Consider the following 16,848-nt stretch of genomic DNA (forward strand, 5'->3'; position numbering starts at 1 on the left):
ATAGACGTTTGAGGGACTAAATTTGTTCAATCCGACTGTAGATGCCCTAAGTTCGTCAGTGCTTTGTTTTTGTTTTGTTCCTTTGAGAGGGAGGGGGAGAGAGAGATCATTTGTTTTTGTTTTGTTTCTTTGAGAGGGAGGGGGAGAGAGAGATCATGTAAAGTCAAAAAGGTCCTCATTACGGTCCATTTGAATCTCATTCACCCAGCCGGGTCATACATGTTGGCCCGAATAAAGTACTACGCTGATCCAATCATCATCCAATAAAGGAAGGTTTTTCCAAAAAGAGAATATATTAATATCAAGAAGATATAAATTACATCCAGCCTCTGCAACAATAAGATGCCTAAAAACATCCAGAATACACACAACCAAAAAAGAAAATAAAAGGATAAAAAAAGAAAAAAGACCCGCCACGGTGATCAATCACCCGCAGTAGCAGCACTCTAACCACTACTAAAGACAGCACCCAGACAACAAATGAGGTTCTCCAAAAGCAATCAAAGATCTTAGGTTTTCACCATGGAGAAAGATCGCGTTCGCAAAATAATGCTGTGTTCAATCATCCAATATATGCTGGCTGGTTCCGCTACTATTTCCAGAATAAAACAGCAAAAAGAACTACATATCCTACAATATCGAACTGCACATAAAATTAACTTTGAATCAGAGACTTGCTCCATCAAACTAGTATCGACATTAGAATTTCTCTATTGCTACACTATGATTGCCTTTTCTTTGACAGGAGGGGCAATCTGCTTATTCTTCCCTACGCTATGCTACACATGTTATTTTTGTCACGCTTTTGAACAATTTCCGGTTTTGGCAGCGGATTAGAAGAATTTCTCGAAGTCCTCAGCTGGCTGGCTCCAAACATCCATGAAACCTAAAAGAACCAAAGCGGGAAACAAATATTCAACTCCATGGGAAAATTGACCCACATTGTTACCAACAAACTTTTACAAGTATACAATGTTAACAATAACATGCAAAATATGTTCATGGTCATGGCTGTTACCACCTCTAATCCAAAAATATGTCATTTTAGCTCACATGGAGCAAGAAATGAGCAAATGTTGTAGTTTATGTCATTTTGATAGCATTTAGTGGGGCAGAGGCAGCTGACATAAGAATTCACCAAAATGGAAGTATTTGAAAACAAAAACCACCTACTTAAAATGATACCTAAAGTGGGCGGGGTGTAGTATGAATCAAGCATGCAGCAATTTTCACATTACCTAGCCATTGAATAGCTATTACCAACGTGAGTACTTTACAACTAATCCCGAATTTTTAATTGCGAAAGGTATTGAATATCATGCATGAGTTTGCCATTCATTTCACTAGCACCCGCGATGCTTTTATGATATTCACTATAGTCCTTAACCTAAGAAGATTGGCCTATAGATTCCAACGCAAATGTGCCAATCCTTTTCACATACCAAATAGATCCTGTAAATAAGATGAAAGGTGCATGCTCTAATTTGCTGAGTGACAAGGCAGAATTAAGAGATGGCTATGTTCGATTACTGAATAAATTCAATTGCGGAGCATGCATGTATTCACAAAAAGAGCTTGAATCAGATTTAAAAATATCATCACATTGCACCACAATTAGCAATAAAAAGTTATACAAAGCGACAGATTGAACCAGATTCTGATCAAGACTTTGGCAGTCAACCTGGTGCAACGCGCCGGTTTTTGTTTCTATATCTGATCCTTTGTAACAAAATACATCATCCACACCAAAATTTACTCTTAATTATATGATGTGGGTGATACAGAGCAAAGAAAAAGATTCAGTTCTTTAAACTTCTGCTATGACCGGCATATTAGGGGCTTAGCCCAGTGGGCTGTGGCCCAAGTTATCTTATTGTTATTAGGGGTTTAGCCCAATTATCTTCATTGTTTGCTTAGGAGTCAAGTAAACCTCTCTATATAAGGAGAGGAGATGTATCAATCTAATCAAGCAAGAAGCACTCATTATTTGCTCGGCTTCCTTTAGGGAGCCGGGAGACCTAACCCTAGCCGCCTCTTGCGCCGCCGCCGCCTCTTCTCCACCACGCAAGGACGGCGCCCAACCGCCAGCGCCGCGCTCTCGTCCTCGTCTTCCTCCATCCTTTCCCTATAATCTCCGCCCTAGAACCGGCAGAACCCTAACTCCTAACACCTTGGTATCAGGTAGCTCAGTTTCGATCATGTCTTCGCCGCCGCCCATCCCATCGCTTCCGCTGCCGACCGTCACCACCGCGCCGCTGCCCTTCCCGTCCGCGCCGCTGGTCGCATCCTCCGGCGCCGCCACCACCCAGATGACGGCGCCCTCCACCGCACCACCGGCCGCCGCCTACACTCCGGAGGAGATCACCAGGGTCCTCAACGATCTCATCACCGCCGTCCAGGGGATACGGCTATACCTAGCTGGCCCCTACGGGCTGCCACCGCCCTTGCCGCCAGCCGCCGCGACCGGGCCAGCCGCCCTGCCGTGGTATTCGGCACCCGCAACGCCGACCAGGCCTCTACACCACCACTGGCCGCTTCAGCCGGCGCCGGCCCTCGCCGCGTCACCCACGCCACCCGGGTCCTCGCCGCCACCGCCCTGGCAGCCGCCGCACCCCGGGGCCACCGCGACGCTGGTCGGGCCGCTGCAGCCCTCGCTGCAGCTACAACCAGCCCCCTCCACCGCCCCGATCTGGCCACAATGGCCGGCCGCGGCCATCGCCGCGCCCGCCGCCTCCGCCGTTTCCAGGCAGCAGCTGCCGCTGCCGGCGCCTCCGCGGCCCAGCACCGGGCTGACTACAACCGCGCCGGCGGGCTGCCGATTCAGCAAGTGCGGTTCCCGCCCTCGCCGTCCCAGCTTCCGGCCTGGTTGGCCGGGACGTCACCGCCGCTAGTCCACACCATGGCTGCGGACCAGCCGGCACCCTCCCTGCCGTACGACGGGCCCTCCGGCTCCGCGGGTTTCCACGCTGGCTTCAACGGGCCACCGCTTTCCTGCGGACCACCTGTGCACACCGGACCAACGCCATCCTCTTCGCTACTCCGTACCGCCGAGCCGTACACTCACGGCGGTCATGCTCAGACACCGCCGCGCTTCGCCAAGCTCGCCTTCGCCACCTACGACGGCGCCGAGGACCCCCTCAACTGGCTCAACCAGTGCGAGCAGTTCTTCCGGGGGCAACGGACGCTCGCGTCGGACCGCACCCGGCTCGCTTCTTATCACCTCCGCGGCGCCGCACAGACATGGTACTACGCACTCGAGCAGGACGAGGGCGGCATGCCCCATGGGAGCGTTTTCGCGAGTTCTGCCTCCTTCGCTTCGGACTGCCGATACGTGGGAACCGGCTGGCGGAGTTGGGCCGCCTTCTCTTGTCCTCTACGGTGCAGGACTACACCGACCGCTTTCAGGCCCTGGCATGCCACGCGTCCGGCGTAACGGCTCACCAACGGACCGAACTCTTCGTCGGCGGTCTGCCAGATCATATCCGCGTGGACGTCGAGCTGCAGGGACCCCAGGACCTCCAGACGGCCATGTACTACGTCCGCTCGTTCGAGCGCCGCGCGGTGGCCATCCAGCAGGCATCATCGTCCCGGGCCGCTGGGCCTCCACCCTGGCCGGATGTTCCCGCGCAGGGTCGGCCTGCTCAGGCTTCCGCGGCACCCCTTGCCACGACCGCGGCGCGCCCGTTCCGCCGGCTCACCTCGGCCGAGCTACTCGAGCGTCGCCGCCAAGGGTTGTGCTTCAACTGCGACGAGACCTACATGCCCGGCCACGTCTGCCCCCGACTCTTCTACCTAGAGGCTGCAGACTACATTGAGGAGGACGCCGTCGCCGCCGGGCTCGGCGACCTGGCCGCCCCAGCTGTCGCAGAGGTGTTTGATGCTGGTTGATCACCTCGAGGAGTTCAGCAAGCGCTTCCCCGCCTTACAGCTCGAGGACGAGCTGTTTGTGCAGGCGGGGAGAAGTGTTATGACCGGCATATTAGGGGCTTAGCCCAGTGGGCTATGGCCCAAGTTATCTTATTGTTATTAGGGGTTTAGCCCAATTATCTTATCGTTATTAGGGTCGTTTGCTTAGGAGTCAAGTAAACCTTTTTATATAAGAAGAGGAGATGTATCAATCTAATCAAGCAAGAAGCAATCATTCTTTGCTCGGCTTCCCTTAGGGAGCCGGGAGACCTAACCCTAGCCGCGTCTTGCGCCGCCGCCGCCTCTTCACCACGCAAGGACGGCGCCCAGCCGCCGGCCGCCGCGCTCTCGTCCTCGTCTTCCACCATCCTTCCCCTACAATCTCCGCCCTAGAACCGGCAGAACCCTAGCTCCTAACAACTTCACATATAGAGAAATTGCCACTTTATAGTCAGTGATTTGAGTTTTTTAAGATGTACTATAAAAACACATTTCTTTCTTACTTCACTAATTTCTTCTCACAAACAACACATCAGCATTGATAATTTTTCTAAACACGTGCATAGGAAGTATTTGCAAAGGATTTATCATGTCTTGAAGTATATGCAACCACACTAAAGTGTGCGCTTAATCGCTATAAATAACTACTAGATGGGTAATTGCGAGTCTCTGATTATATCTGTACATTCAACTTAACAGTATCAGCAAAGCGAGTTAAAACATAATTTAGGAACATGGAGGACTTCCCTAGTATACTAAAACTAGTGTGGAACAAAAAACTAAAAAGGAAAAAACTAGTGTGCAACTATACGTCACTGAGTTGCATAGGAAATGGATCAGTGACTCCGATATATACTCCCGCTCCTCATAGACCACATATATTAATTGATTATACCTCCATCACTTTTTATAATTACCAGACACCCAAAGTGAGTTTCATGACAAACTACAGTTGATACCACATATTTATATTATTTACACCTAAACCTCATTTTTAAACGTAAAAAATGCTATATACTGCATAAGGGCAACTCCAACGCCGTGCATCAAATCGGACACACCAAATGTTTTCGGACACGTCCGGGCATGTCCGTGGACAGCGGGGGCGGCCATCCAACCCTATGCACCAGGATATTTCACGAACGGACAAAATTCATGCAAACCGGACATAATTTAAGCAAGTTTCATGTATTACATGCAAATCGGATGCTATTTAACAAGTTCAGCTATTTAAAAAAAACTAAACTAAACTACGGGAGGCACCGGAGGGTGCCCACGTAGGCATGGCCTTTGAGACCGCCTGCACCTCCCTGCCGTCCGGCCCGTCATCGTCCTTCCGGCAGCGGACGGCCTCCCAGGAGTCATGGCAACCCTCATCGGTTGCCGTCTCGCGCAAACGATGGGTCGCGTCCGGCTGGCAGCGAGGGTCTGGTGCGGACTGGCCCTTGCCCTTGCCGGCGAGGGCACAGGCGGCGAACTCGAACTCGGCCAGCCTAATCTTGTAGGGCTGGTCTCTAGTCCGGCACTGGCAGTGGGAGGATGTCTACGCGGCCTCGGCCCCGGCCAACGCAAGGTCTGGGTCGGTGCGCACCCAATCCAACGCCACGTCCGACTTCGCGAAGGCCGAACTACGCGCCGCTCCCGGTGCTCCTCAGTTGCCGCCTTGTCAGCCTCCGCCCTGGTGCTCGAGACCAGGCGCTGCCGCCACAACCGAGGTAGTGAAGGAGACGGCCGCGCGCATTGGCAATCGCCAGGGAGGGCGCCTCCTTCTTCACGGAGGTCGCGCACCACCGGGGCAGGGATGGCGGCACTACCTGCTTGCCGCGCCCGAAACGACGCGGCGAGGACGCTGGCTGGACAAGGTGCCCGTACTAGCTGCTCAACGGGGGCCCTGGCCCCGTCTTGACGCGGTCATGCGGCGGGGACGTCGGCTCCTTGATGCGGATGAGTCACAACGGCAAACTGTGGCATTGGACCATGGTCGAAGAGTACCGCTCAAGCAGCAGCTAGAGCTGCCGCGCATACTCCACGTACGTTAGCGCGGCCTTAGGCGAGGAGGTGTGGCTGCTGCTGACCCTCGTCATCATCGGAGATCACCACCTCCTTGACTGTGGGCGTCGGCGAAGTGGTGGGCGTCGACGGGCCCGGAGACCGTTGGCGGTGGCACCATGATCTGGACGACCCCGGGGATCCACCTACCAGCCGCCAAGAACCAGCCGGATCCGCTGTCAGACTTGCCCATCTCTGCGGTGCGCGGAGGAAAGGTGAGGGGAGATGATGTCTGGAGTGGAGATGGGGTTTGTCGACGAGAGTGGACTGCAGTTGGGCCACACGGACTGGCGCTGCTTCCATGCAAGCGCAGCGGCCAGAGTAGACTTCTCGGTCGCCAAGTTCGCATTAAAGCGGCTCCGAACAGCCGTCCGGTCATGTCGGTCTGACTGGCATCAACGCAAGTAGGTGACTGTCCGGTACTTCTCCTTTGAGCGGCGGTGAATGCACCGCAAGGCTTCTAGAGCGGAACACGCGGCGAAGGTTTTGGGTGGGACCAGACAGCTTAGTAGGACACATACATGGTGGATGTCCGGATGGCCACAAACCTCCTACAGGTTTGCGTCCGGTTTGTGGGCACGACAGTGGATGGCAAAAAGTGTTCGGACCGCTCTGTTCAGACGTTTAGCGGCGTTTTGATGCACGGTGTTTGAGATGCCCTAAACTAAGGGCTTCGTTGATTTTTTTTGTGAAACTTAGATCGAGGTATAATAAATTTGTTTAAGAGGTATATTTTGAATGTGGGAGTGCGTACTCCCAAGAGTACAGAAAATTAGTCTATACTTCATCAATATAATGACTAGATACCTCAAAGTCAGTTTTACGATTTATTTATTTTAAATAAAAAATCAGGGCTGTTTGGCTGCCACCCTGGGAGTCATGGCTGAGAAATTTGTGTGCCTGACAGTAGCCGGAGAATCTTGTGATTTTTGCCTGGCCAGGCAGGTTTGAGAGGGGTTGTTTCGTTGGCAGCCTAGCTTGCCAAGTGCTTAGAGCAACTCCAACGCGGTGACCCATTTCATCCGCGCGCGTCCGTTTTGGTCGGCACGGACAGAAAAGTCGGCCCAACGCGCCGACCCAAATGGACGCGCGTCCGCTTTTCGTCCGCCTGCCGACCCATTCCCGGCCCATTTATTAGCCGGATTTGCGTCGGCGCGGACACGCGACGGACGCGCGCGCGCCCACCTACTCCTCCCCCTGGCCCGCTGGTCGGTGGCAGATTAGCCATCCTCTCCCATTCCAACAACAAACCCTTGCCCGCCTCATTCGTTGCCGCCGCCGCCGCCCATTTCTCCGGTGACTCTGCCAGCTGCGGGCGCCGCAACATCCCCTCTGCAACGCCGCCACCTCCCACGTCGCCCGCCACCGCCGTCTTGCCGCCAGGGAACCGAAAGCTTCCCACCCCCGCTCCCCCGACACAGCCGCGACCGCGACCAAGAAGCCGCCTCGCCGCCCCGGCCAGATCCTCACCGGCACGCTCGCCGGACGCCGCCAGGGCAGCTAGCTGGTCCGAGGGCGGCGCGACTCCCTTCGCCAGCCGTCTCCTTCGTTGACGCCCGCAAGTTGTTCGACAGTTTGCCAAGGAGGAGATCTTGGCTGCCGTGTTGGTCCATCACCACCTCAATAGCCAGTGGCCGTCGTTCCGTGGCTCCACTCCAGGGCACCTTCCGGCGTTGAATCGCGACCGAGAGAGCGGGCATTTCCTTCTTTGGAAGGACTACTTTGACACAACAAACCCGTTGTTCAAACATCAGAAATTCCGCCGCCGTTTCCGTATGAGTAGGCATCTTTTCAACCGTATTAGAGAGGGGGTGGTCGGCTATGATGACTATTTCGAGTGCAAAGAGGATGCCGTTGGAAAGATTGGTTTCTCCTCTTATCAAAAATGCACTGCCGCCATCCGAATGCTTGCATACGGAGTACCCGGTGATCTCATTGATGAGTATGTCCGTATGAGCGAGTCTACATGCCTAGACTCCCTGCATAAGTTCTGCAAGGCTGTTATTGCTGTGATTGGCCCTGAGTACTTAAGAGAGCCGACTCCTGAAGATACAGCCCGTTTGTTGGCGATGAATGCCAGCAGGGGCTTCCCAGGGACGCTTGGCAGCATAGACTGTATGCACTGGGAGTGGAAGAACTGCCCTTCTGCTTAGGGCTTGCATAGTCATACTTGAGGCCGTGGCGTCTCAAGATCTCTGGATATGGCACTCTTTCTTTGGCATTGCCGGATCACACAATGATATCAACATGCTTCAACGCTCGCCGGTGTTTGCTAGGCTTGCCGAAGGCAACAGCCCACCGGTGAACTTTACTATCAACGGCCACAACTACGACAAAGGATACTACCTGGGTGACGGTATCTATCCTCAGTGGACCACTATTGTGAAGACAATCCCCAACCCTGTCGGAGAGAAGAGGAAAAGATTTGCCCAAGAGCAAGAGAGTGCTAGGAAGGACGTCGAGCGTGCCTTTGGTGTTTTGCAATCTCGATGGGGTATCGTTCGGTATCCTGCTAATACTTGGAGCACGCAGAAACTGTGGGAGGTGATGACTGCTTGTGTGATCATGCACAATATGATCGTAGAAGATGAGCGCCTGGAACGTCTCTACGATCAAGGGTTTCAGTTTCAGGGTGAGAATGTTGTGCCTGAGCATGGAGGAGCGGGAACGCTTGAACAATTCACCCAATTTCATCATGACTTGCGTGATTGGGAAATGAAACTCACATGCAACTGCAAAATGATTTGGTTGAGCATATGTGGCTCATGTTGGCAACCAATTGATGTATCTTTTTTATTCGGCTTGCAAAACTATGTGAGACATTTTTACTTCTATTCAGCTTGTAAAACTATGCTATTTTATTTGGTTGAAACTATGTTATTTATTTGGTTGTGGACTATATGTTTGTTTGTGAAATAATGCTAAAGTTGTGTGTGAAATAATGCAAAAATTATGCTATTTGTTGAAAAAGGGCGGCCAGCCAGGCAGGCCGGCACATATGGGTCGGCGCGTTCGGCGCACTGCCGACCCAATCTCAAACAAGGCGGACGCCGGGCGGGCGGCCGACCCAAACGGACAAAAGCGCTGTCCGTTTGGGTCGGCGCGTTGGAGTTGCTCTTAGGTACAAGATGCTTTGCTATTTAAAAAATAGAATCCCGTGGGTGCCTTCGTTGCAGAAGTGATTACCGCTCAGGCAGCGGCCAGGCGCAAGAATTCAAAGGCCTGAGCCAGGCTAACTGCATTGCACATACTACGAGCCAGGCTAACTATGATTGGGGGTTGTCAGGTCAGGTTAGCAGTGGAAGCTTCAGGTCTCCAACCAAACAACTCAGGCGGCTACCAGGTAGGTGTCCGGCCAGCCTAGTTCACGTCAGGGTGGCAACCAAACAGCCTCTTAATGAGGTATACTAAAAATAATAAAGAGGTATAATGAGTCTGTTACGACATGTATATTGAATGCGGGCGTACATATTCCCAGGAGTACATAAAATTGGTGTGTGTGTAGTTACAACCACGTCTCATATATCATCATGTCTAATTATATATACTATTTTATCATGTTTAGTATGTTCATATACTATATCTAAGATACTCCAAAATGATCTACATGAAAAATTGCAAGTGAGCCCATAGTTTTTATTATATTTGTGAAATACATACACATTTGTATGTAAAAAAGAGTATGCTAACAATATGGTACATACGTACTACCTAAAAAGTGTGTATATACTATCCAAATATTCTTATATACTACATACTACACACACTCCATACTATATATATATATATATATATATATATATATAGAGAGAGAGAGAGAGAGATCATCCACTGGCTACAATAGGTTTAATTACTAATACAGATATCTGTATTAGTAAGCAAAACAGAGCTCGCGCAGGGGTGCATGAGCGTGAGGCCTCAGGTTTGATTTCAGCCCACACAGCAATGAAAACATGCTTTCCTTTTTTATCAACAAAAATTGTGATATAAGATAAAGGTCCATAGGTTTTTTTTGAATCACAGCTAATAAAAAGGTCAATATTCTGGGAATGGTTTGATTACCTCAAGCAAACATGGGCAAGGGTAACAAATTTGCATGTGGCAAGCTGGCCTTCTCTACGTAGGCTTAGGAAGGGGAAGGTGGTCTAGGATTCAGAGTAAATGGGGGTTTAGCTTTGGGTGATAAAATCATAAAAGGGCTAATGTGCCTGGAACCCAGGTAGACGGTGTCTGACTTCATCCTGAGCAAGGTACAAAAGATACAAGAGATCTCATCTCTTGTAGTGGGAGCATTGCACAGGTACTCAAGACTTGCTCAGTCAGAAGAAACAGTGAACAGACATTTACCCGCAATTATCAAGGTGCACTGGATGCAAATAGCAAGACTTACCATAGTTGCCAAGTTCCTGGGTCGAGGGACGGGAACGAGGGTCGAGGATCACCGGGTGGCCAATAACAGGGCACGACGGGGTATACACCTTTTGCACGACCAATTGATAGGTGGAACGCATCCCCAACAGTTTGGGAACGATGATCCTGGGACGATAAGATGCGTCAAGGAACGTGACCCAAGATGAAGGGAGTTTCGAGATGCAAAGGTGCATAAGGATGGCTAAATCACCGTGAATGAAAAAAGGTTACAATCAATTGACTCCATTGTAAGTAGGTGGCATGTTGCTAATTACATGGCTTCGTCTACGCTATGTACGTTAGCGCTAACTTTTTCAGGGAAAGTGTGAAACATCAAAATATCTCCCGCTGAAGTTTTCACAGCAGCTCGGGAAGTCAGGGGCAAATACCAGAGGGAGCCGCCGGTTCGGCACTTCGGCGCCACCTCCGCAACTATTCCACCGTGGGGGCTTACCTGGTCGGCTGCACAGAGCCCGGCTTTCAGGTCTGGCACAGCGGCAGCGGGATGCGGGACTGCAGCCACCGGGCGCACGATCACGCCGGTGGAAGGTGGACTCAATCCTTCCGTTTCCTGTTAGCGATGGGGAGTTGGGATAGAGATCCAGTGTTTTGGGCTTGCTGAATGGGATTCGTGATCCTAGTGTCTGGGTCGCGTCCCGGACATTGACTCATGGTGTCCCACATGTCGACCCCGGCCCTCGATTTGGGTTGATGATCCCAGTTCGAGCATCGCTGCTTCGTTCCCCGCAACTATGATACTAACCTTAAGCAAGTACTCCAGGGCATCATAACGTGTAGATAAGTTTGTTCAGCAACGAACAACTAATGTATTTGAATCTAGTGTTATTCTAAGAAGATAATTTTATCCATATAAAGGACAAGAATTTAAGCTAGTGTCTAACCTGAGAGTAACTTGTGTTACTCCCATTTATTCACTGAAACACCAGGCATAAATGTGGCCCCACTTGTAACTGATAGGAAAAGATCAACTACTGGGCCTGATGGGCAGCCGTGACAATCTAACCTGAATCTTGATACAGTGAGAAGTTCCCACATGGACAGCTGAGTTCGAAATACTCACTTCATTATTTATCTGTTGGGCTGCATAGGATGGTGTGCGGATACAGTCTATATAACAGGATATATCTATGTATTCATACCAGAACATTAATTCAATTTTACCAGAACAGTAACCAGAAAGCCTTGTACCGGAATGTTGATGCAACATTTTACCACAAACAAACAAATGCAACTGGTAACAAAAAAAGTATGTATCTGAGAGATGGGAAAACCAGACAAAGAGGACATAGACCTAAAGCGAAGAGCTAAAGCAAAAATTAGGGGAACAAAAATCCATTACCAATATCAGTGAGAGAACCATATATTGGATCATCCATGACAGGGATGCCCTGAAGAGGAAACAAAAATTTAGTATGCTATCGTCTAGTGCAGTAAAAGACTAAATAATAACCAAATTATTCATGAGAACATCACTACAAGGCCTTCACGTGGCGAGTATCTAAAAGAACCAGGAAGTCTCACCTCAGAATCATTGGTACATATACCAGCTTGAAGATCAGGTCGCAATGATGTGTAGCATGGTATATCAGCCGCTAGATAATCAGAAAGTGTAAGATTGTAACCATCTTCAATTACAGGAAGATCATCAGTATGTATGCCAGGGTGCATTATGACATCCATGCTAGAGCATATCATCTCGTTCCTGTTTGAACATCATATTTTGAAGTCAAAACCCTACGATGCAGAAAATTTAACAAACAGCGGATGGATGGTCTAATGCAACAGATATTGCTCATAAACTATTCAATAGGCTACCTGATATGTTGCAAGATATGAGAGAACAATAGACATGCTATTCTTAAGAGCTACCAAGTAATTCCTAGATCATTATAACATGGTATAAATATAAACGGTTAACTCCATTCAACCCAATAGAGGAGCTAACTGCATGTCAATCAACTCACTTTGCTTTTGAAGAATCAAAGCCAGCACCTTCAATTGGCATGTCATCTTCTATATCAAATACTTGGACAGAGTTATTGTCTAATGAAACTTGGCACAAATTATTTGTACCACCGACAATGTCTCCCACATTAGCTCCAAAATCTTCTTGCAGTTGTTTATGTGGCTCCACTGAATATCCTGGTGCAGAGTGTTGGCCAAAACCAGGATTATTAGGTATTCTGAATGAACTGGATTGATCCAGCTTTTCTTCTTCGTCCATTTGGATGATAGTTTCAGCCCCGGCATTACAAAACAAATCAGCACCAACAATGTTCTTCTGATCAGAAAACTCAAACAAGCCCACTTCTTTTGGCACAATTTCAGTATCACAAATCTGGGCTCCTTCCTTAAATTGCAGATTTAAGTTATTTTTATGTAAAGATAATGACGGAGTTATGTCAGCTTCTTGCATCAAGGTAACTTCGTGAGAAGCTGTCGATGGAGATTGATCAGATTCTTCAATCAAGCTATCATTCTGAGCATCTGGCAATGGAGATAGGTTGGCATCTTCGATCATGATATCCTCCTGCGTTCCTGTCAACGTAGATAGGTTGGTTTCTTGCATCAAGCCACCCTTGCGAGAAGCCGACAATGGAGATAAGTCGTTTTCTTGCATCAAGTTATCCTTCTGAGAAATTGTCAAAGATGATACATCTTGTTCTTCCTTGTATTCCTGGACTACATGGAGTTGTGCATCGTTCCTGTATTCTTTCATATTTTCAGTAACAACTAATGTTTTGTTTTCTTGGAGAAGCATAGGTTCCATTGTTATTTCTTTGTAAGCTGTCTTAGAGACAGTACTTTCTTGGTAGATTTGATCTTCTCTGTTATCTGGCTGGATGTTAGTCAAAGATCTCTCATTTGCTGCTTCATCAGCTACCATCTCCGAACCTTCTCTAGAAGAAACTAGATCGACTGTTTCAGTTACTGACTTTCTATGTGCATGGCATGACCTGGGCTTCGTTGGAGCTTTTGCAAAGTCACAGTGTTTAAGCAAACTCCTGTCGACATGCAAACCATTTTCCAAAATTTTCATGTCATCATTCAAGGCAATACGGTCACACAAAACTTTGTTGTTATCTTCAGCTTCCTCACCCACAACCTTACCATCTGGCAAAAGCTTCGCATCTGCCTCCATAACAACTACAATAGAAGTGTTATTGACATCACCGTTAGGGTCCATATCTAATTCTGAACTCAGTATTTTATTCTCTTTCATCTCACCTTCATTCTCAGCCTGCAACTCCAGCAGAGCATCAGCATTCTTCCTAACATCAGCATTCAATCTGGTATCCTTCATCTCCAACTGACCTACAGCCTTCTCCATGAAAGGTGCCGCCTCTTTCACCTCATCCGTCACACATCTCCTAGACTCGTCATTCTCCCCACTGGACCGCGGATCCCTCTGAAATCCAGGAGCACCATCCTCGTCCTTATCTTCCTCATAGCGTCGACCATTCGAATTCGACCTTACTCTCTCCTTCTCCCTCTCCCTTCCATGACCTGGATACCCCATTCTGTACTCCCCATACTTTCTCTTCCATCTCCCATTGTAGCTACCACCATTACTGTAATCATCTCTATTAGTACAACAACTAGTAATGCTACTGTTCCGCCTAGGCCGGGTGCCAGGGTTATTGCTATATACATCATCGTACCTCCTCCAGTCACAGAATGCGGGGGGTTCCTGCGGCGGTTGAGGCAGTGGAGGAGGAGGAACAGCCCACGGGTCGCCGCCGCCGCGCTGTAGGGAGGACGGCGGGAGCACGCCCGTGGATACCAGGTACTCGGCCGCGAGGCGGCCGGCCTCCATGAGCACCTCGTATCTGCGATGCGGCGGCGCAAGAAGCGGGGGCCGAGGAGGAGTTTGAGGAGCGTACAACTGCTTGTGGCCGCCGGGGTACACGGCACCACTGCCGCGGCCAAACGGCGGTGGAGGAGGCGGCGGCAGGCGGCTGCGGTGGTGGTACTGCATCGCGACTGGTCACACCTTTGATACTGTGCCCCCGCGGCCGCGGAATCCACGACAATTCACCAAAAATCTGAAGCGAAGAGGAAGATAAAGAAAAGGACAAAGATTACGATTCTGTAAATTTCCTTGAGGCGAGGAATCGGAAACCCTAGGTAAAAGTGTTGAGCAAACTCACAAATCGGAATTAAAATGTCGATCGAGACATCGGACTCGGAATCCACCGATTGGGGACAGCACTAACACGGTTTTCTTGTTTATATCAACTCGTATCGCGGTTTGATCGAAGCGAAGAGGGAAGAAACCACAACAGATTGCAAGAATTATAGTACTAGTATATCACAACACGCAACGGTGCTGCTGTTTCCGTTCGCGAATCTGCTTTCTACGGCAAAGAATTCGTCGATTTTAATGGGAAAGCGGAAAAGGGGTAGATTAATGGGTGCTGCTTTTGGTGGGTCGGAGTGTAATAGTTTCGGATGCGGGCGTGAATGCGCGCGTGGATTTGATGGCTCTATCTGCTGACAGTTGTGTGCGAGGTTTTCCGTTTGGCTTCTCGGTAGGGGTATGGCCATGACAGGTGGACCCGGAGCTTGTGGGGCTGCTCGATAGTCACTCGTGGTTGCACACCGCATTGTGAAGGCACGGCGGAGAAAGAGATGGAGTGTGGAATGCCCGCTGTTGCGTATGCCATGTGGGCCATGTTCCGTCTTAAGCGACAAATGCGTACTCCCTCCGTGGGGCAAATTTGACAAATTTGACCTATAAACGAAATCAAATCACGGAATGAACTATCCGTGAAACTATTTCACGCGGCTGACCTTTTTGTGTGACGCCCGACACGAAGGCGCCACACTACACTGTGCAACGCCTCATAGATAGGCGCTACACGGCCAACGTCGCACCCCTGTGATCAGAAAATTACTAAATCAGTGTGCAGCGCCTGAGAGCTTGGCGCTACACTGTAGGCGCCACACTATACAGTGTAGCGCCTAGCTCCTAGGCGTTGCACTAGTGCAGCGCCTAGCTCCCAAGCGTTGCACTAGTGCAGCGCCTGAGAGCTAGGCGCCACAGGTCAGCCGCGTGAAATAGTTTCACGGACAGTTTATTCTGTGATTTGATTTCGTTTATAGGTCAAATTTGTCAAATTTGCCTTCGTTGGGCCTTCGACCAAAACACAGGTACAAGGAAACCTATTAATTATGTGTGCTAGTTTATGTAGTAAATAAAACGGAAACACTAACGCCCACACGCCTGATCGTCGTTGACTGTCTTTTGCACGAATCTTGACACGAAAAGGTGGATTTGGTTTGCCACGTAGGAGAAGTCCCGTGTGTGGTGTGTAGGTAGTTCGCCCGCACGCCGGTTTTTCCTCCGAGGTCAGCGGTTGCGAGTTGGGGCGTGCGGTGGAACTGCCGTCGCGCCCGCACGCCACGTCCGACTGCGGTTGCCGTCTCCCACGACTCGCCACTCGCTCTTCCCTCGCGGTTCATTACTCCCCAACCCACCATCCACACCAGTTGCACTCGATTGAGGAGAAACCGAGAGGAGAAGGCGACGGCGGCGGCGGAAGAGTCGACCGCATTCGCGGCCGTTGGTGGGGTTCGCCGGACCGAAGCGTCGTCGCCGGAGCAGCCGCAGATTGAAGGTAAGGCTCCCTCCGTGCTCACATTCCTGCCTGCGATTTCTGCCCCCTCCCTCTGTGGTCAATTTCCCCTCGAGTTTCCTTAAGATTTTGGCCGATTTGCGGTGCTCCGGTGTCCCCGTAGGCGGTGGAGTCGCGTGCTTGCCATTTAGGATGGCATTGCGCAGTTTTGTCGCCGCCGCGGTGGCAGTCATGCCGGTGTGGCTCGCCCGGTGCGCAGCCACATCTGTATTTTGCCTGTGTTTGTGCGGGCGATTTTCTAGCCGTTATTTCTGATTTTGCCTCGAAATGCTATGGCCATCAGTGTAGGGTGTTTTTTGTTGTTGAATTCAATGTATGATAGTTGCGATTGAACCCTAGATATAGTTAGATGCATTTCAAAGTGTAGGATAATGGCAGTCATGGCATTTTGAACAACTATCATCACTGATGGCAACTAATTTTCTGAATCAATCGTGTGAGTTGCCATGTCAGTTGTAGGATAATGTCAGTTTGTGAGATCCAAGTCAGGGAGTAATTTTTGTGTAAGATAGCTATCTCTAGGTAGTTGCATACTTAAGTGTGTGATAATGGCATTCACGGCAATTTTCATTGCATTTGTTTACCCACAACTATGCTTCTAAGTGGCAACTAATTTTGTGAATACACCATGCCTGTTGCCACGTCATATGCAGGATAATGGCAAATTAACTGTACAATAGACTCAACTGCGTTTGCCATGCTGACTTGTGATAGCTAAACATATTTGAATGTATTACATGGCAACTCATTTTCATATGAGGCCAGGGTGTGAGTTGCCACATTATATGTTGTACAGTGGAAGTTGTCTGCCCTTTCTTGAAGT

The 16,848-nt window shown here is 49.8% G+C and overlaps 1 protein-coding gene across 4 annotated transcripts; it reads right to left on the reverse strand.

The window, feature by feature from the left end:
* Window positions 1-481: 481 nt before the first annotated feature.
* LOC123144509 (uncharacterized) lies at window positions 482-14,875 on the reverse strand. 4 transcript variants are annotated; one of them, XM_044563690.1, is made up of 7 exons: window positions 14,538-14,875; window positions 13,615-14,432; window positions 12,351-13,533; window positions 11,908-12,088; window positions 11,726-11,774; window positions 10,346-10,491; window positions 482-886 (listed from the first exon to the last, which is right to left on the reverse strand). In XM_044563690.1, the coding sequence occupies exons 2-6, from the start codon at window positions 14,363-14,365 to the stop codon at window positions 10,394-10,396; spliced, it is 2,262 nt and encodes a 753-aa protein (XP_044419625.1). In that variant the 5' UTR covers window positions 14,366-14,432; window positions 14,538-14,875; the 3' UTR covers window positions 482-886; window positions 10,346-10,393. The 4 variants fall into 4 exon arrangements, with proteins under 4 accessions (XP_044419625.1, XP_044419626.1, XP_044419623.1 ...); XM_044563691.1 differs by having other exon boundaries at window positions 12,351-13,958; window positions 14,049-14,432; window positions 14,538-14,874; XM_044563688.1 differs by having other exon boundaries at window positions 12,351-14,432; window positions 14,538-14,874.
* Between the last annotated feature and the right edge of the window lie 1,973 nt (window positions 14,876-16,848).

This window comes from Triticum aestivum, chromosome 6D, assembly GCF_018294505.1.
Source record: "Triticum aestivum cultivar Chinese Spring chromosome 6D, IWGSC CS RefSeq v2.1, whole genome shotgun sequence".
NCBI lineage: Eukaryota > Viridiplantae > Streptophyta > Magnoliopsida > Poales > Poaceae > Triticum > Triticum aestivum.

What these genes read in the sequence shown, in the direction of transcription:
- LOC123144509 (XM_044563688.1), bottom strand. Translation starts at nt 14,365, where the DNA reads ATGCAGTACCACCACCGCAGCCGCCTGCCGCCGCCTCCTCCACCGCCG. An exon ending in TTTGATTCTTCAAAAGCAAA is followed by an intron (nt 12,089 to 12,350) that starts GTGAGTTGATTG and finishes ATGTTCAAACAG; the next exon opens with GAACGAGATGATATGCTCTA. An exon ending in TATGTACCAATGATTCTGAG is followed by an intron (nt 11,775 to 11,907) that starts GTGAGACTTCCT and finishes TTTCCTCTTCAG; the next exon opens with GGCATCCCTGTCATGGATGA.